The sequence below is a fragment of the Panthera onca genome, chromosome B2 (assembly GCF_046562875.1).
Source record: "Panthera onca isolate mPanOnc1 chromosome B2, mPanOnc1 haplotype 2, whole genome shotgun sequence".
Classification (NCBI taxonomy): domain Eukaryota; kingdom Metazoa; phylum Chordata; class Mammalia; order Carnivora; family Felidae; genus Panthera; species Panthera onca.
In genome coordinates, this window is record NC_138343.1 from 33,495,491 (window position 1) to 33,516,377 (window position 20,887).

At 45.5% G+C, this 20,887-nt stretch overlaps 1 protein-coding gene across 7 annotated transcripts in view; it reads left to right on the forward strand.

Annotated features, from left to right (window-relative positions):
- Positions 1 to 20,887, forward strand: part of ANKS1A (ankyrin repeat and sterile alpha motif domain containing 1A) — a 179,429-nt gene that overhangs the window by 100,686 nt on the left and 57,856 nt on the right. For all 7 annotated transcript variants that reach the window (XM_060615253.3, XM_060615256.3, XM_060615252.3 and 4 more), the window contains one exon: positions 5,286 to 5,875. In XM_060615253.3, coding sequence (XP_060471236.1) covers positions 5,286 to 5,875 — 590 coding nt within the window. The remainder of the gene's footprint in view (positions 1 to 5,285; positions 5,876 to 20,887) is intronic.

Consider the following 20,887-nt stretch of genomic DNA (forward strand, 5'->3'; position numbering starts at 1 on the left):
GGTGCAGTGTTAGCATGAAGAGCAGTTCGGAAATGGTTGTAAATGAAAAATGATGATAATGATAGCTACCATTTAATGAATGCTTCTTATGGGCGGCCATGTGCTGAGTTCATCTACACTGATTAGGTCATTGTATATCTCATGACAAATCTTCCGGGTAGGGGCTATTTTTATCACTGTTTAATAGATGGGAAAGAAGTTTGGTGTGAGAGCTGGGTCTTAAGCCCCAGTCTAGCTGAATCCAAAAAGCCTGTTTAACCATGAGGTTAAATCATTTCATCCAGAGCTCTGCTGCTATTCACGTTCTTAGCATCATAGAACTAAAAGGGAACTTAATTCATCTAATCAGTGTCAAATCATACTAAATGTCAAAGCCCTAGACAATGCATTTACAGCCATTCATTTTTTAAAAAAAGACCCAGGGAGGGACTATAACTTGGACCTCCTGAATCCCAGTCCAGGTCTCTTTCTGTTTCTCTGATTGTCGTGGACCAGAGAATGGATGCTAGGTCTACTTGTCTTATCGGATCATAGTCGCCAGCAAGTCCCTGCATAACCTAGTCGGCCCCTTCCTTCTGAGGAAAACACGGTGGCTCTCCAAAAGTAGCCAAGGACTTAGGAGTTCTCCTGGACACACCCAGTTCCTGGTGCTCACCATAGCCACTGGGCAATTGGAGGGTTCCAATCCTAACGGAAAAGAAGAAGGCACAACAGTCTGGGTAGCCAGAGTAACCTTCTTCTCTGTGTCCGAGGGTTGATTTGACTTACAAGTTCTCACACACGCTGCATTTTTTTGCCCTAATTTAAACAGACGGGGGTGGGAGGGGGGTGATTGAAAAATGTGTAAATGTTAAAATGTTATTGTTCAAAAGTCCTTGAGTTCCCCTGTGGATCATCATAGTAATTAAAATGCAGCACAGAAGACCCCCTTGCTTCAGCGGCTCACAGGGTAAAAGGAAAATGAACACCCAGAATGAATAAAGATTGAAAGTTGAAGGTGCTGGGAATTAGCATGCTGCTGTGTGCTACTCAATAGAGCAGATGGCCTTGATATATGGGGAGAGTAAGGAAACAGCTGTCCCTGTGTCCTAGCCCCTTGTCTCTCTCCTAGAAGGGCAGGTTGTAAGGATGGCTGAAGGCAGTATGGGAGGAGGAGTGGAAGCTGTGTAGTTTTTTTGTTTTGTTTGTTTTTTGAAAGAGTGCGCGCATGCACACACGCGGGAACGAGCCAGGGAGGAGCAGAAAGAGAGGAAGAGAATGTTAAGCAAGCTCCACGCCCAGCGTGGAGCCCTACACAGGGCTCCATCTCATGACCGTGAGATCATGACCTGTGCTGAAATCGAGTTGGAGCCCAGGCGCCCCAGAAGCTGCGTAGTTCTAAGGTGGGAGCGCAGTGATTCCTGGTCAGGGAAAGCCTCAGGCCTGAGGATTCTCTTCTGCGAGTCTGAAAGTCTGTGAGTGCCCAGGCACCGAGGTTCCTGTCTCTGCTTTTTCTAATGTATTTCCACTAAACTTTAAGCCTATCAAGACCTTACTTCTCCTTCAACGCCCTGCTCCAAAGCTACGTCTTCTGAGAATCCTTCTGGCTGAAAGCAATCACACTTTCCTTTCTGCTCACTGTGCATTTGGTTTATGTATCTATTAATTTTCATCTGGAATTCGTCACTTGTGCATATGCTAGTTTCTTTGGATAGCTGGTAAGCCCGTTGAGCACACTCAGTGTCTTCATCTTTTTTATCTCTTGGGTGCCCCCTGAAGACAAACATTTTGCATGTGCTTATTGATGGAGTGGGTGGTTACAGCCACAGTTCTGGGGCCTGTATCTCACTTCAGCCCTTCTTGCTCTATTACCTTCTGTCCCTTCCTTCTGCTGTCGAGAGTTGTAAGGATGATGAAGGCAATGGATGTTTGTATGTGTCACGTACGCTGTCTTTGGTGAGCTTTTGCACAAACCTACGAGGAACAGACAAGTTATTGGTCTCGTCCGTGAGCAAAATATGTTGTAATGGATCCTGTGCGGAGAATAATAAGAATTGTTAATATCTATTGAGGGCTGGCATGTGCCAAATGTGGTGCTGGGTGCTTTACATGTATAATTCTCACAACAATCCTAGGAAGTACGTACTATTATGATTCCAAAATTATAGGTGAGAATACTGGGCACAGAGAAGTTAAGTAATTTGCTCACTCTCTGGCTCATGATCAGTGTCTTATATTAATATTATATTAACACATTATATTAATGCCCTAAGAGACCCAATATTATCCTGACTTTACAGAAGAAAAGGACCACTGAGTAGTTCTTTTCCTACCTGTTGATTTTGCCAGGAAATCTAGCTTAGCCTTGGATATAGTTTTTTATGAGGCTTATTAAGATCCTGAAGCTCTTAGATCTTGACAAGCTTTTCAAATACCAAGGTGTCTTTCCTAGGGAATTGCCTGGGTAAGTCATGTAATTATAAGAATCCCTTTCCGTGATTTCTTATACCCCATAAAGTATTGGTAGATTGTATTTTCTCTAATGGGATTATGACCCTCAGCAATTCTTGCTCTTCACATATTTCCTCCTTCCATAAGTTTCCATTCCTTCTTTCTGCCCACTTCCTTCCCCCGGCATCTGTCTGGTATTGAGCTCTTGGCATCTGTCTCTCTTTCTTCATTGATGGCTAGCATGAATGGGTGGCTGTTAGACAGAGCCTTCATTGTCAGCTCCCACAGCGACTGAACATTCTCTGCAGCCTGGGTTCTGAGGTCCACCCAGGCAGTGTGAGCCAGGCTAACTCCCAGTTCTGGACTCTGGTGTTTTCCTTTGTCATTGAACTCCCCTCCCTCCCCAAAATATTGTTAAATAAGGAGCTAGATGCTGATACAAAGGAATAGAAGCCTGTGTTCCTGTTACCAAAGTCCTCTTTTGTATTCAAATGCAGTCAGAGGAACATTGCGCCTTGGGCCGGAATCTGTAGGAAATTGGCCACTAGGGTAGGGTCCCAGAGGTAGCAATTTTGACTCTCCCCATCATCCTCTTCTAGGAAGTGCTGTTGGTTTGAACCCCCATAAGATGGTTGCGTGTCGTCTTCTCTGGCCCCACTGCACAACACTACGGGGCATTCTTGTTCATGCTTCCAGTTGTCATATGTGGAATTCATAGCCCTAAAGTCATGGCTTCCTGGGGCTAAGTTAAGCTGGATGGAACTCTTACATATGCAGCATTTCTTCTTCCCTAGAGAAAAGATTCAAGTTGTTCAGTGCTCTGGACCTGACCTTTGGGATATAGAGTTTGTGAGTTAGGGGTGTGAAAATCCTGAAGCAGTCAAGTGTAGAGGAAGGAGGTGCCAAAGTTCATACTTCTGGGCTCCTGTGGATAAGTAATCGGAGCCATAAAGTGGAACTAATTGGCTGCCCCCTTGAAGCTTCTGCAGGCTTGCCAAAAGCTGAACAGACTGTGGAGACTGAACCATTCTTCTGGAGAAAGTGGGGTGAATGGAACCATGTCCCTACTCAGACCTCAGGGCAGTGGGCTCATTATGAGAACTGGTTGTTGGGACCCATCCTTAAAGGCCGCGTTGGAAGAGCCAGCATTGTGGGACACTGGCGTTCCCGGTGAAGACTCTGTTTTAGTGTATCATGTCTATAAACTCCCCTCCTCGCCTGACAACCCTGTTCAGTTGTGGAACTGAGCTTCAAGAAGGGGCCTTGGGCTGCAGGCAGGCTGGTGAAGGAGCGTGGGTGCTATGCAGGCAGTAGCAGGAGAGGCACCCAGGCAGGGATCTGCAGCAGCCCCTGAGGAGGAGAAGTTTGCCATCAGAGCATGGTGGAGACTTGGATTGTCATCACCATTGTTACATAAAAAGGATTTTTAAGGACCAGGCAGTCCATCCTACTTATTTTAGATACTGAAGCCCAGCAGGATGAGATCAGTGCCAAGGCCACACAGCTAGAGAACAGCATAGCCAGAACCAGAGCCAGGTGATCAGAAAAGCCTAGGTTAAAGTCTTCTCCCCCGCCACCTTGGACAAAACCACCAAAGGCCTGAGGGCCTTGGATTTCTCATCTGTAAAAATATTTGACCTTGCCCCTTCAAGTTCTAAGGTTCTCTGATCTCACGAACAGTACTTGGGAGCTTTGGGCAGACTACGGAATCATTTGGTATCTGTGCTGTAGATTCCACTTACGGAGCAGATAACGTTGAATATTAGCTTAGGAATGTGAGCTAGTACTGGGCACAGGGCTGCTGATGTGGGTGAAAATCCCTAATGGGTGAGAGTTCACACAGGGCGAGCCCCTTGGGTGTCCCAGTGTGATCCTGGCGTGGGACTCTGATTTGGTCAATTATTTATGCCACTTCAGGGCAGAGGCATTTGATATCTTGGGTGAGTATACAGTAGTAGTTGGCCTCCTGAACTAGTAGTGTCAGATTTTGGGGATGTTGGGGAGGTCTTGAGAGAGCTGCAAATATCTCTTGGCATTGACAAATTAGACCGTTTTGTTTTCAGTGGATCAACTGAGGTTAAACTTAAACAAATAGGAGCAGCTGGGAGGCTTTGGAAGGAGTGAGATGTGCACATTCTCAAAAAAAAAAAAAAAAAAAAAAAAAGAACAGAAAAGTCTCTGCTCCCTGAGGAAGGAAGGATGAGGCGTGGAACCCTGAACAGCCCCCTGTGAGGAAGGAAGCAGTTACTTCTCTGCTGTTTTGTTTTGCATGTTCCCTTAAAGAATTCCAGAAGTTGCAGGTTGTAGATCATGACCTCCGTTTTTTTTCCCCTCTGCTGCTGCTTGCCAGAGGAAGGGAGGGCGGGCGGCTCTAAATAACACTTTGGCCTTTATGGAAATGTATCAGATGTTCCAGGAGTGAGTCTCGCCTGCTCGCTGGCACTCTCTCTCTCTTTCTTTCTCACTTTTACTCCGTGTTTGCTCTCTGTCCCTTACTCGTGTCCTTTCTGTAGGATATAGTCAGCACTGTTAGCCTTATATAGCAAGGTCTGGTCGTTAATGTTAACAGAGACCTAGCAACAGGGAGGGCTGCCAGATAGCATTAATCAGGCCAGTGTTTGGAATTTCATAAATGCTCCAACTTTGGGTACAAATTGAACATTAAGAACAATACGAAACTGTTTTCTTCCTTCCCCTCTCTTCTTCTCTCCCTCTGTCCTCTCTGCAGCCCATCCAGCTTCCCTCTTTCCCTGTTTTTGAATTCCTCAGCTCTGCCGTACGCTGGCTGCATTGGAACTTTGTTGATTTTTGCCACGTTTAATTTTTTATTTCTCTGTCTCTCCGTCCACTCCAAGACCACAGGCGGAGCAGCAGCAGCCGGAGCCAGGACTCTGCGGAGGGGCAGGACGGGCAGGTCCCAGAGCAGTTCTCAGGTCTCCTCCACGGCTCCTCCCCGGTGTGTGAGGTGGGGCAGGACCCTTTCCAGCTGCTCTCTGCCACTGGCCAGAGCCATCCAGAAGGGTCCCCTGCACAGGGCGCCTGTCACGAGGCCAGCATGCAGCTGGAGGAGACGGGTGTGCACGCTCCTGGAGCCTCCCCGCCCAGTGTCCTGGACCAGAGTAAGAGAGTGGGTTACCCAGCTGGCCTGCCCACCACCAACAGCCAATCGCACCCCGAAACTTTGACTCACACGGCGTCTCAACACCCTGGTGGTGCCGAGGAAGAAAGAGACCGGAGTGGGGCTAGAAGCCGAGCCCCTCCCACCAGCAAACCCAAAGCTGAACTCAAACTCAGCCGCAGCTTGTCCAAGTCTGACTCTGATCTCCTGACCTGCTCACCCACGGAGGACGCTACAATGGGGAGCCGGAGCGAGTCCTTGTCCAACTGCAGCATCGGGAAGAAGAGGCTGGAGAAGTCGCCCTCCTTCGCCTCGGAGTGGGATGAGGTAAGGCCATGTGACGTCACAGGGAGCCACAGCCCACCACGGCTCCCCTGTGCGCTGACTCCCGGGACCAGGACGTATGAGCCAGGATTGCCCTGGTTCCTTCGCGCTACGACCAGAGTGTTTCTGGCAGCTGTGAGGAGGCAGGCCCCACGTTGCCAGGGCAGGGGATCTTCTTGCCCAGATGGCAAAGGAAAGGTCCATTCACGGGTAAACTGGAGGGTGGAGGCCCCAGGCAGAACAGGTCCAAGGGAGAGGCAGTTCCTAGAAATGACATGCTGTTTGGAAATATTTGGGTCCCATCAGCCACCATTGAGGGAGTCGTGCTCACCCTAAAGATGCTTAAGAACAGCTAGAGAACTTTGTGTGAGTCTTCAGGAGGAAGAGTGAAGATCCAGGGTTAGCCAGGAGGGGATGAGGGGGTGGGCGTTGGGAGACCCTGCTGAAAGGGGACCAGAGTGGGGCTTTTCTGTTCTCCGCTCCTCTGTGATTATTCTTACTGCCTTCCCCTGCAGACCAAACGCCTCTCCCAGCAGAAGCATTCTGCCCGTCCCACATTCCCGGGTTGATGAGGCAGAGGGCTAGGTGGTTCCAAAAACAAAGAGAGATTAGTGAGGAGAAAACATTTGGAGTCTGAGGCCCAGGTTCCTTTCATAACCATTGTTATAGAGTAGCTAGAAATATGTACCCGAATATTTTTCGGTGACCTGTGACATATCTTACTGGGCAGAAGAATGTGTTTCTCAGAGATTGGTAAACACCCAGAGAATGTGAAAGTGCTACCCTTGCAGGCTTCTTGCTGAGAGGAAGCTGCCTTTGAAGGGGACTGGCTCTATCTCCCAGGAACACGTTCAAGAGATGAATTTAGCTCTCTGAGAGGAGGGGAACAGTGCAGCTGACACATCCATTTGAGCAATCTGTACACTAAATGCCCTACCCAAGTCTGTTCACGTTGCAGCTGCAAAGTTATGTAAACCAGAGTGAATCCCATTCCCGGTGTGGGAACAGGGCGGAGGCAATTCCTACTGCACTCTTCTCTCCAGATAAGATGAGGTTTGGGGTAGTTGGGCTGAGGTATCCTGTGCAGTAGAAAGTTTTCACTGGTTCATAAACCAAGATTTGGTGAGCCCGTACTAGACTCTAGGCCACTTGAGGAAAATCAGTTTGAGTGAGAGAGCTCCCTGGCCCATGGGAGATGACACACAGAGTTTGTGTGTTTGTAGGAATGTGTGCTCTGCCTTTGTCTTTTACTCATTTACAGTCAAGTATAGGGTTAAGCAGTTTAAGAGTAAGATAAGTCCAGGGCGCCTGGGTGGCTCGGTTGGTTAAGCGTTTGACATCGGCTCAAGTCATGATCTCACGGTTTGTGGGTTCGAGCCCCTTGTTGGGCTCTGTGCTGACAGCTCGGAGCCTGGAGTCTGCTTCTGATTCTGTGTCTGCCTCTCTTTCTGCCCCTCCCCCCGCTCACTCTCTGTCTCTCAAAAAATAAAATAAACATTTTTAAAAAATTATAAAAGGGGCGCCTGGGTGGCTCAGTCAGTTAAGTGGCTGACTTCTGCTCAGGTCATGATCTCGCAGTTCATGAGTTCAAGCCCCAAGCTGGGCTCTGTGCTGACAGCTTGGAGCCTGGAGCCTGCTTCAGATTCTGTGTCTCCCTCTCTCTCTGCCCCTCCCTGGCTTGTGCTCTGTCTCTCTCTCTCTCAAAAATAAATAAACATTAAAAAAAATTTTTTTTAATTTATAAAAAAAAAGAAAAGAAAAGGTAAATACAGTGTGCTCTGAAATGGCAGGAGGGGCCCATGGAGAATAAGTATCAGTGGAGGTGGGGAGGGTGGAGACAAGAGGTGAGAAAGGGTAGAAGGGGAGTGGAATTAAAGAGCCAAGTGTTTTGGTGAAAACCAGGTTGAAGCTAGAAGAATGAAGAAAGGGCCTTGGAGAAGAGAATAGCATGAGCAAAGGTGTAGAGCTGGGAAAGCTTAGGTCATTTCGTTTCTATAGAGTGTAGAATTTGTATAGGGGAGCATAAGAAATAAGGGTAGAGGGGCACCTGGCTGGATCATCCAGAAAAGCATGAGGCTCTTGATCTCGGGGTGGTGGGTTCAAGCCCCACGTTGGGTATAGAGATTACTTAAAAAATAAAACCTTATGGGGCTCCTGAGTGGCTCAGTGGGTTGAGCGTCCAATTTCAGCTCAGGTCATGATCTCGCGGTCTGTGAGTTCGAGCCCTGCATGGGGCTCTGTGCTGACAGCTCGGAGCCTAGAGCCTGCTTCAGATTCTGTGTCTCCTTCTCTCTCTGCCCCTCCCCCGCTTGCACTAAGTCTCTCTCTCTCAAAAATAAATGAATGTTAAAAAAAATGTTTTTTAACAAAGTAAAAAAAATAAAATCTTAGAAAAAAAAAAGAAAAAGAAATGAGGGAGTGAGATTGGGACCAGATAGTGGGAGGGGCCTGAACATGAGGCTGAAAAGTGAGTATTTTGATTTGAAATGAAGGCAATATCTCAGAATCCTTCAAATGGGCTGGAAGACGGCTTTACCAGTCTAACCAATTACCTCTTCTTTTTGGCCTCATCTCCTGAGCATACCTCTTCCAGCCTAGAGGTAGATCATGCTGGGTGATTCGCCACAGGATATCCGTGCTCTGTTACCACGTGGCATTGCCAGGCAGTCTTACGAGCTCCACCATTTCCTCCTGGAGAAGAGACATGAAATCACTGAAGCATGGCCTAGCTTTTAATTGAAGTTGGCCCTCAGGGGTAACACACTAGTTGTCTCTTGGCACCTTAGTGAGAGGAGGTTCATATGCTAACATTTCTGTTGCAGGTAGAGATTGCACGTAGGTGCAGTGAACCCAGGGACTATTTGAGGTCTAGGTGTCCTGGGCTAGTCCATGATGTGACTGAATCACCAGAAGCAGCGTTACACTTCAAATTTGAAAAACTAAGGCAACTGAGGTCTCATTGGAAAGAATTCAGAAGACCACGAGTGAATATTAACAGGGCCCTTCATGCGAAATCCTTCACATTGTTTTTGAGTCATATTATACTTGGTTTTTGTGGATATCTCTAGCTAAAGAGAAACTTCAGAAGTGTTTCCCCCAGTGGTTGGCCCTACACACAGGGCTTTGGCAGACTTTCCTGGAACAGGGCATTAGTTAATGACTGCTCCCCACTCTACCCCTGACCAGTGCCTGAAGGCTGCTTTACCGTATCTTGTGCTTGATTTTTTTTTTTTTTCTGGTTCATCATTAGATCCCCGGGAGGTGGGGAAAGCTGTTCTGAAGGCGCGTGGGTCCAACTCAGCTCGCTGTGGGGCCCAGGCGGCGGTGATCCCAGCACAGATGGGGTTGTGGGCGAGTCTGCCAGGCTGCTTCTAGAAGGCGGTGCAGGGTAATACACAGGGCTCAGGCTCCAGAGCCAGCAGACCCAGCTTTGAGCCCCCACTCCACCATCAACTCCACCTTGTTGTATGAGTGGCCTCAGGAATCCTCAGTGTTGTTACCGGTATTTGTGAAACAGAGGCAGTCAAATCTGTGTTTCAGAGGCGTTTTTACTGGTTAGATGTGTAAGTGCCTAGCACAGTTTCTAGATGCATAAAATATTGAGGGAATGGTAGATATTTGTATTATTATTGTGCTTAAAGCTTTGGAGAATGGGAACTGAGGCCCAGAGTGTCTTCAGAACTTAAGAAAAGCAGAACTTTTTGGGGGGGGTGGGGAGTTGTCTGGTGCTGGCAGAGTGACCAGGAAGCAGTGGGGTTCAAGCCCCTCACCCCGTGACCTGCTGCGTGACTCTGGCCCACCCCAGAGACAGAAGAGTCGGCCCAGCCTGGAAAAGTAGGGCTGTAGCCCCCCATTGTTCTTTAAGAAGTTAATGAGCCTTTCTGCCAACTCCCTGAGAGGAGAAGAGAAGTCGGGGAGAAATCGGCAGCCCTCTCTACTATTTATTTTTCAAATGTATTCTTTTACATAATGGCCAGCAGTGGCTGGTTGGTTGGTTATTGGGGCTGATGTTCCATAGCTGGGAAACCTGGACAGCTGATAGATTGAGAGTCACTTTTTCCAGATACAGACTGCTCCTTACAGGTGCCTAGTGCAGCCCTTGCTGATTACCCAGAACAAGAGGACTTCCAAAAGTTAGCCTGGTTAAGGTAGACCCCTGAGATGGTGGTGTTCATTATGACACTAGCATTCTCCCTATTTTCGGTTAGATTTTCAGTAACGAAAAATAATAGAGTTTGCTTTTTAAAAGAGCTCAGCCTCAGAGGAGATCTAAATCCAAGCTTCAGTAGATACTTTCTCCATTTACCAGTTAAAAGTCAAAGCTCTCATCGTTATCTTAACGATGCCCGATAGAATAGGGGTGTAATAAAAGTTTAACTGAAAAGCTATACATAAAACATTTAAAATATAGGTCAGGAATGGGAAAATCACCTACATCTCTCTACATGTTGTTAACCTCTGTTAACATTTGATGTATATCCAGATTTGGGGTCTTAATATATTCACTGATTTATAATTTGTTTTTCTTACCTAATTACTGCATTTTGTGGGCATCTTACCACGGCAGTGTCCGTAAGATCCAGATTCAGATCTGAATTCTGAGAGGCGTAGTATTCTGTTACGTGGCTATATCACAGGGCTGGTGTGTTGGCTGTTGCTTCAACTGTTCTCCTGTTGTTAGACACTGTGCAGGGTACCTTCCATCTGCCCTTCGGGGATGTTCCCTACCCTTCTCCACCTGCCTGTGTGCCCCAGAAGGTGGATCTGTATGGACTGCATCACCAGGCCAAAGAAATCTTGGGCTGGCTGTGTCCTCCTACTGAAGACCAGCTGTCCCCCGAGGGACCTTTCCCAAAAGCTGCTGTCTCTGGGTTCTGATAACTAGTTCCTCCCCTTCACGCTTCCAACCTGAGACTCCTGGCTGTGACTCACTCTCTCCCTTGTTTCTCTCTTCCCTTGTTGCTTTCTCTCTCTGTTACACTCTCTCCCTACTCTACCCCATCCCTTTATTGGGGCACCTGGGTGGCTCAGTCGGTTAACCTTCTGACTCTTGGTTTCAGCTCAGGTCATGATCTCAGGTTTGCGAGATCAAGCCCCTCAGTCCATGATCTCACAGCTTATGAGGTTTATGAGATTGAGCCCCTCGGCCCACACTGTCACCATAGAGCCTGCTTGGGATTCTCTCTCTCCCCCTCTCTTTCTTAGCCCCTCCCCCACTCACTCTCTCTCTCAAAATAAATACATATTTTAAAAATAATAATAATAGGGGCGCCTGGGTGGCACAGTCGGTTAAGCGTCCGACTTCAGCCAGGTCACGATCTCGCGGTCCGTGAGTTCGAGCCCCGCATCGGGCTCTGGGCTGATGGCTCGGAGCCTGGAGCCTGTTTCTGATTCTGTGTCTCCCTCTCTCTCTGCCCCAACCCCGTTCATGCTCTGTCTCTCTCTGTCCCAAAAATAAATAAAAAACGTTGAAAAAAAAAATTAAAAAAAATAATAATAATAATAGTCCCTTTATTAAGCTCCTTTGGTCACCCCGTTTGAATGTGCCGTCTTTTTCCTGAGAGGACCCTGAGTGATACCAACATTTTTAAGCACTATTTCTATCAAGCGTAAGCAAGCATAGATGGCTATGTGCTGGAGCAGTAAATATGGCTCGTGCGTGTAAATTGTAAATTAATCTTCATTTGCAGATGAGCTAGAAGGTGTGGATATTCAGGGTGCTGGGAAACAGGAGAAATGCATCATCTAGCTTGAAGCCTGTCCCACCTCCAACTGTAGGGAAGAAGCCCGTTCTTTCCGTAGAGCTGTGGCGGGTGTCGTCAGCGTTTCAGCTGTGTGCCCCAGAATCACCGTCTCCTAGATGTATTTCCATCCTCTGTCTCTGCTTGGCGCACATCCTCTGCACCCACGAGTGCACACCGCAGCAGCGGCAGCAATTAACGTCTGAAATAAAGACCTCGCAAGAAGAACAAAAATAACTTTCTGGTCAGATTGTGGCTTGAATGTGTATAGTCTTTGGGGTCAGATAGGTCTCTCACATACCTGCCTTTGAGTGGGACTGAAGTTTATGAAAGAGAAAACCACAGAAGGCTGCTTGTCTATTTAGCATAAACATTTGAGTAATTTAAAACTTGGCTGAAGGCTTAAGTGATAAATGTGTGTTTTGTAATCAGTGTTCATAAATATTAAACAAGTGGGAAACGGGTAAAGAGCAGGGACGACGTGCTTTGTATACATTTTGTACAAACTGAGAATAATTTCTGGCCAGGGATTTGGGGAATGGCTTGGTTTCATCTGAAATGGTAGCAGAGGGGACCCTTGGCTCTCGTATCCCTCAGTGAGAAAAGGGGCAGGAGCAGGGAGGACGCCCTTCCAGGCCGGGTCTCTGGCCCGCCCCACCCTTCCCGGCAAACTGTCCAGTTGGAGGCATGATGTCATCAAGAGACGAGCTGATTGGTTCAACTCCACAGAGGCTTTGGTTGCTTTTAACCCTTGAGGGTTGGGTGTGCGAGGAGAAAAAAGACTTAGATATAAAATAAAGAGATTTGAGCTTGAGTTTCTGCTGACTGTGGCTAAACTTTCCTCCACACCCGTAGTCTGCAGTTTGTATTGTTCTTTAGTATGTAAACAAGCATGCTGTATAGTCTTTTTGCTGAGCCTAGCCAGCCCACTCTAGACAAGAATGTGATACTCCTACCTCTGGGGACAGATTGGAGCCTGGAGTGTCTAAGTTGCTTCCTGGTGCACACAGGAGTCACAACTTTTATCCTAGAACCTCGGAATTTGCCTTGGTCTTAAGTGGTCTGGTATGATTGAGAGCTTTTTTTTGGTTTTTTTTTTCATAATATTAAAAATAATCTCACTTATTTTTTAGGCAGTGCTGAATCAATAGCTTTGCCTTTCTGTCTGATAAATTCAAGTGATTTTTGTTAGCCCAGATTTGAAAATACATATATGGGCATTTCCATGGCCACACCATACATAGCTGTGTGAGTAAGCCAGAGTTAGTCCTGGCTCTGCAGTTAGTGAGGAGAGGACTGGTGTGCCCAACGCCCCCCCCCCACCCCCACCCCACCAAACAGCTCTTGGTGACATCATGCCTCCTAGTGGACAGCTTGCCGGGAAGGGTGGGTCGGCTGGCACCTGGCCTGGAAGGGCGCCTCTCCCTGTGGCTGCCACTTCATTTAGCACAGGAGTCTGGGGAGGCCTGGCTTTTATCTGCTCTGTCCTCATTTCCATGCTTTCCTCTCCTCTCCAGCTTTCTCCCTCCCTGTGTTTCCTACCTTTTTACTCCCGTTTCTTTCTTTTTTTTTTTTTTTAATCTCCTTGTTTCCCCTCTGTTCTTTCTTCCCTGTTCATCTATGCCCTTTCCAGTCTTTTACTTTCTTCCTCCTTACTTTCCTCATGTACCGTTCCTTTTCATTCTTTATTCTTCCTGGTGGCATCAAGGAGAGGCCTTTCCCCAGCTTTCTCCACCTGAAGGATTTTTCTTTTCTCTTTTTTAACAGCTGTGCCAGTGTTAACTCATGTTTCTATTCTACAGAGCATTTTACTGCCTGTAGTGTTAGGTCACTTCTTTCCCCATCCGCCACCAAGCCACGCTGTCCGCCCCCTGTCCTTTCATAAACATTCTGGTTGTATTTACCCCCTTCAGGACAGCACCATCAAGGACCAGGTAGGGATTTGTGGTTATTTGTGAAATTGCCAGAAGATGAGAATTCCCCCTCTTTCCTCTTTGTTGTTTCCTTACGCTTGGTTTTTTAATTTTTTTTTAATTTAAAGTTTATTTATTTATTTTAAAAGAGAGAGGGCACAAACAGGGGAGTTGGAGAGAGAGAGGGAGAGAGAGGACCCCAGGCAGACTCCTCACTGTCTGTGCAGAGCCTGACGGCAGGGCTCGAACCCACAAACCGTTGAGTTCATGACCTGAGCTGAAATCACAAGTCAGATGCCCAACTGACTGAGCCACCCAGGCGCCCCACGTTTTGTTGTTTTAAACATCAGACCAAAAGCTTAGTTGACAGTGAATGTCGGTGAATATATGAGAAGAATTTGATCTTTATGCCAGTGCATACAAATGCTGAGAACCACAGAAACATTTTCTGGGACATTCTTTCTATACTTTGCTTCTGCTCTTCCTTCTTTTTTTTCTAGTAATGGCATCAGTTGGATACAGACTATTTTGTATAATTTAGGAAATAGTAGTTAATCTTATATTCTCAGCAGTTGTGTTTGAGAATCAAGTAGAGGTATTTTCATATAATCAACAATAATACATAATTGAAGTGTATTTTTATGAGAAGTTTCCATTCATTCAACTAATTTGTTGAATACCTGCTAAGCTGCAGGTACTAGTCTAAGCACTGGGGGTGAGCAATGAACAAAATAGACAAAATCCCTTCTCCCTCTGTAACTGACATTCTAGAAAGCCGGGGGGGGGGGGGGGGGGGGCGGGAAGAGAAGACATTAAGTAAAATTGTAGTATGCTAGTTGGTGATAAGAGTGCTAATGAGAGGGGCACCTGGGTGGCTCAGTCGGTTAAGCGTCCGACTTCAGCTCAGGTCACGATCTCGCGGTCCGTGAGTTCGAGCCCCGTGGCGGGCCCTGGGCTGATGGCTCAGAGCCTGGAGCCTGCTTCCGATTCTGTGTCTCCCTCTCTCTCTGCCCCTCCCCCATTCATGCTCTGTCTCTCTCTGTCTCAAAAATAAAAATAAAACGTTAAAAAAAAAATTTAAAAAAAAGAGAGCTAATGAGAAAAATAAAGCTAAGAGGAAGGATAGAGCGAGATGGGGGTGAGGCTGCGGGGGAGGGGCCCTCGGACAAGGAGGGGTGGGGCCAGGCATCAGTTGAGCTGTCAAGCTGCTTTCTGTTAGTGATTAATTTCTCCTGTCAGACAAATTTGAGATTCCATTCTACACTTACATTGTCTTACAAATCTATCTTACTGCTTGACTTTTACTTTTAACTTCCTTTCGCTTTCTTTTTAGCCACTCTTGCCACCTGCTTCTTTTCTCATCTTGTTTTTTTCCCCTCTGCCTTTTTTTCCCCATTAATTTGTGTTGAGTGACTTCTTATATGTGTACACATATAAGTACATAAGCCTATGTACATACATGTATTTCTTAAGCTATCAAATGAAATCTGAATCTGTAAGAATTTCCCAAACTTGATCATTGTCCTTGTTGTCATCCTGGGCAAGGATCACTGAGTGCGTGGTGAAAGAGAGATTGGGTTCTAGGACACTGTCTTAGGAAATCCATTCCATGGGTGCGTCGCATGCTGAAAGCAGAAACAAAATCTAAAAACCAGGTTATAAAGCAAGGAGAAGGAAATTGAAAATTATTTAGACCAGCTGATGGCCAGGAATCTCGAATACAGAAATCCTGTGTGAGAAGTACAGATGACTAGGTAGTCAAGGGGTCAGGGCAGGTGAGTCTGAGTATCAGCACCATCGTTCTTGGAACTAAGAAATGGTGCCGATGCCCTGAAAGACTTCTTAAAGGCTGAAGGCCTGATGAATCTGAAATGCTTCTTCTTGGTAGTCAGGCCCACAGGTTCCAGACAGATAATTGCTACCAGTTAGAGAGGGAGATGCTGGTGGCCTCAAACATTCTCTGATCCAGGGTGGATTAGGGAAGTTGGTGTAGAGGGAGCTTCATAGACACCAGGTATGGAGGTCATCTTTACGAGCATATGTGCACATAGGTGTGTATGTGTGGGTGTGGGTTCTGTGTTATTCCAGATGGTGAATTATATTACCTCTGGCATGTCCGGCTGGAGGTGGAGGATGCCTCTGTTAGCCTTGTCCAGGGACTGTGGCTGCCTGATTAGTGAGTGGGTAGTGCATGCGGGCTTGGGTCCGGTTTGGGTCAAGATGCCAGGCATTGCAACGCCTCTGTCTGGTCTGGCCGTGCTCCTGCCCATCTGACCTGCTGGCTGCTTTAGCCCTCATCATCTGTGGCTCACACAGAGCCCCGTGAAGTATAGCAAAACAAGCTGGCTTCTGTCTGTTCTCACAGGACAACGATATTTCTGTGTTTTTGCCCCATGAAATGAATAGGCCCCCGAGAAGTTTAATTTGTTTAGACATGTGCTGTGTGGTCAGAGTGGCAGCTAAGTAATTACCTGGCCAGAAAGTGAGGGACAGGCTTTTCTATTATAGAAGACTGTAGGAAAGCAATTAATCTGGACCTCACCTGCAACACAGAGCTCTTTCCTGTACCCCAGTGTTGCGCCAGCACCCTCAAAGGTGTGCTCTCTGATTGCAGCTCTGTGTTTTCGTGGATGGCTGCCCTCTTTGCCTAGGGTTCCTTCACTTCTCTTTGTCCTGCTTTTTCCCATAGATGTTCCCTTTTGATTCCTCCAGGGGAGTAGCCAGTGGGTAAGAAGAATGTTTGTGGCCCGGAGATTGTGGGCAGGGCCGAGATGCTGAGCAGTCTTTCTCAGGCATCTTGTTCCGTCTTCCTCACGCGTTCTAATGACCCAGTCTCCGGCACCACAGGGCCCACCTGTCCATAACTCACGGCAGCATGTTTATTTGTCTGGACAGGTGGAAAACTGCCTAAGCTCACTAGGGGCCTACAAATGACAATTTGTCTGGCAGTCTGTTCTTGCCTGTCCTGATTTAAACAACCAGGAAGCCATCGTAAACTCAGTTGAAATGGTGTGGTTTGTGTAAATGTTCCGGTTCCTTTCTACTTTGGAACTAGTTATTTTCAGCAGAGCTGCCCCAGAACCCTTGGGAGTGTCTTGTCTCTGTTAGGCAGTCCTGGATTTTGCTGCCAGGGAATAGCTTCCCTCACTGACACTCCTAGGGTGGATGACCCTGGAGAAGTTTATCTCCAGGGGCTGGCTGAGCCCTCTTTGCTGACCCAGAGGATAGGAGGGAACACCAAGGAAGCTGGGGTGTGGTGGCAGAGGAGTGCGCTTCAAGAGTAGGAGTTACCAGAACGTTTCCAAGGTGTTGACCTGTGCTCTGGGAGGGAATAGTTGTCTTGAACAGCCTTCATATCTAACTGTATGTAGATGTTCAGGCAAAGCCAACCCTGGAAATGGAATTTTTATACACTGGGGATTTTTTTTTTTAAGTTATAACATCCAGTATTATATGGCTGAAATTTAAAAGGTACCAAAGAATATATAATTTTGTAATGCCTCCCTCTCTGTCCTCCAGGCACCCAGTTCCTTTCCTGAGTTTTTGAGTATCCTTCTAGAAGTATTTGGTGCATTCATAAGCATTTTAAACATGTTAAGTGTTTTTCTTCCTAAGACAAGAGGTGCCATATTCTACACACTGCTCTGAACCTTGCTTTTTTCGTTTGATAATGTATTTTTGAAAATCATTCTAATTAAGTACGTAGTGTTTCCTTTTCTCTTTTGTATTTCATAGTATTCCACAGTATGGTTATACTTAATCATTTATTTTAAAACTTTTGTCTACGTGGATATTTTGGATGTTACTAAGTTTTTCCTAATTATAAATAATACTGCAGGGCGCCTGGGTGGCTCAGTGGGTTAAGCCCACTTCAGCTCGGGTTGTGATCTGAGCTGACAGTGCAGAGCCTGCTTGGAATTCTCTCTCTCTCTCTCTCTCTCTCTCTCTCTCTGCCCCTTGTGGGATTCTCTCTCTCTCTCTCTTTCTCAAAAATTAATTAATTAATTAATTAAAAGTAAATAAATAAAAGTTTAAAAATATGTACATAAGTAATACTGCAATTCATATCCTTATACAAAGTCATTTTAAGATAAATTTCTAGAGGATAAACAGCTGTGTTAAGGGTTTATGCATATTAAATTTACTCTTACACTCACAACATCTGAAGAGAGCCTGTTTCTTCACACCTCACCGATGGGAGGGGGGGTGGTCGGCTTTTTAATCTCTTTGTGGTTAATAGATAGGTAATGTTATCTTGATAAAGTTTTAAAGTGGGTGTCTCTTTTATTATGTGTGAGGTCAGCATCATTTCATATGTTTAAAAAAAAAACTTTTCTGGGTTGTACTTATTCCTTTGCTTTTTCATCCCTCCATTCCTTCCTTCCTTTCTTTCTTTCTTTTTTTTTTTTTTGTTGTTGATTTTATCTTTCTTTGAATTTGTAGAAACTCTTTATGTTTGAAAAAATTAGCCCTTTACCTATAAATATGAATTGTCTTTTGGCTTTGTTTATGATTTTAAAAAATTTTTTATTTATTTTTGACAGAGAGAGACAGACAGAGCATGAGCGGGGGAGGGGCACAGAGAGAGGGAGACACAGAACCCGAAGCAGGTTCCAGGCTCTGAGTTGTCAGCACAGAGCCTGATGTGGGGCTCAAACCCACAAACCATGAGATCATGACCTGAGCCGAAGTCAGACACTTAACTGACTGAGCCGCCCAGGCATCCTGTTATTGGATGGGATTTTAAAAATTATTATTGAGATATTATTGACATACAACATTGTGGATTTAAAAAATTTTTTTAACGTATATTTTTGAGAGAGAGAGAGTATGAGCATGCGCGTGTGTGCGCGCGCACACACACACACCCACACACACACACACACCCACACACACACACACACACACACACACACACACACACACACACACACACATGCGAGAGTGAGACACAGAATCCAAAGCAGGCTTCAGACTCTGAGCTGTCCACACAGAGCCTGATACGGGGCTTGAACTCATGAACCGTGAGATCATGACCTGAGCCACCCAGGTGCCCCAATGGATTTTTTATTAACATGCAGAAATTTAAAATTTTGTATAATTGAATCAGTCTTTTCTTTAATGACTTCTGGATTTTGTGTCCTAGTTAAAAAGACCTTCCCTACTCAGATTAAGAAAATCATCATTTTCTTATTTTCTTTTAGGACTTTTATTTTTCAGGTCTAAGTCTTTGTTTCTTCTGGAATTTGTTTTTATATAACGGGTGATAAGCATCCTGTTGACACTTATTTCCATACTTTGGCTACTGTGAATAGTGCCACTGTGAGCATGGGGATGCATAAATCTCTTTGAATATTATTCCTTTGGATATAACATATTGAATATGATATTGAATATTATTTCCTTTGGATATAAATCCAAAACTGAAATTGCTGGATTATATGGTAATTCTATTTTTAATTTCTTAAGGAACCTCCATACTGTTTTCCACAGTGGCTGCACCAGCTTACCTCCCCACGAGCAGTGGGCAGCATCCCCTTTTCTCCATATCCTCGCCAGCACTTGTGGTCTCTTTTGATGACAACCATTCTGACAGGTGCACTCACTGTGGTTTTGACTTGCATTTCATCTGATGATGAGTGATGTTGAGTATCTGCTCATGTACCTATTGGCCATTTGTGTGTCTTTGGAAAAATGTCTCTTCACATCTTTTGCCCATTTTAGATTGTTTTGATTTTGTTTTTATTGTTTTGATTTTGGTTTTGGTTTTGGTTTTGGTTTTTTGCTTTTGTCTTTTGCTATTGAGTTGTAGGAGTTCCTTGTATATTTTGGACATCAACTCCTTATCAGATATGCAGTTTTCAAATACTTCTCCCATTCCCTAGGCTGCCTTTTTGTTTTCTTGATGGTTTCCTTCACTATGCAGAAGCTCTTTAGTTTGATATAGTCCCATTTGTTTATTTTTGCGTTTGTTGTCTTTGCTTTTGGTGTCAAATCCGAAAAATTGCCAAGATCATACATCTTGCTGATTTTTAGCAACTATTTCATCTAGCCCACTATTGGATTCAGTTTTCCAGGTAAGGAAACTGAAGTTTTAAGAGTTGAAAGGACTTGCTTAAAGTGTTAGAGTTGATAAATGAGGGAGACCGGTTGGAGCTACAGCTTCTAAGTCTTAGATCGAATTTAGAATATAAGTAAATGGAATTTTTGTTTTCACATTAATTCACAGTTACTTTTCAATTCCTCTTGTTTCGACCCAATTTATTACAACACTGTCTTACATTTCCCCCTAACTCCAGAAAAATATTGTGTCATTGTATATAAAGGAAAATGATTTGAGAGAAGGACTCCTAAGAGAAAGCATGAGGTTTTCTTTTCACTATTAAGGCCCAAAGGATTTCTTCCCCTTCTCACCATCCCAGATGGAGGACTGTTAGGCTTTGGTTCTTTTCTGCTTTTGTTTTTGCTTTGTGTGACTTGCAGAGTAATGTGATTTCAGGCAAATTCTCAAATTAAGAAATGGGAAGAAATCTGAGTCACCATGTCATCCACCTGCATTATGGACAGTCACTTCCATGTTCTCTAAAAGTGAATTTCTGGCTTCTTCCTGGAAACTTCCAAGTGACTGCCTTTGCGGTCCGCCTTTGCTTGTATGAAATCTTAGAAAATCCTTTCTCATTTCCAGCTCAGATCGGTGACTTCCACCTCCTCAATTCTGGTTCTACCTTGAGGGTCCTGCACACTGTCCTGCTAAACAGTCATTCCCATATTTAAAGCTGCAGTTCTGGGGGTGCCTGGCTGGCTCAGTTGGTTAAGCATCCTACTTCGCTCAGGTCATGATGTTACAGTTTGTGGGTTCAAACCCCACGTTGGGCTCTGTGCTGACAGCTCGGAGCCTGGAGCCTGCTTCAGATTCTGTGTCTCCCTCTCTCTATCTGCCCTTCCCCCACTTATGCTCTGTGTCTCTCTCTCAGAAATAAATAAATATTAAAAACAAAACAAAACAAAACATTTTAAATCTGCGGTTCTGTCCTCCTGCCCTCAAACCTTCGTGTTTCATTGCCTGGCACCCCAGTTCTCCTTTTCCTCAGATGACTTGTTCTCAAACTGCATCTGTCCTGGCCATTGATGCATCCAGGTCACCAAGTCCTCCTGAAGTCATATGACATCATTACAGATTGCATTATACGGCATGATGAGATTTTACTTGCCACATGGCTCCTGATAATGCTTCATCAAGGATTGTGATTGCCTCCTTACTCTCCTGAAAAATTAAAGGGATGAATCTGTCAGTGAGCCCAAATCAAGGACTGTATGCATGACCCCTCCAGAGCCCCTACACCCCTGTCAGGAGGCCTTAC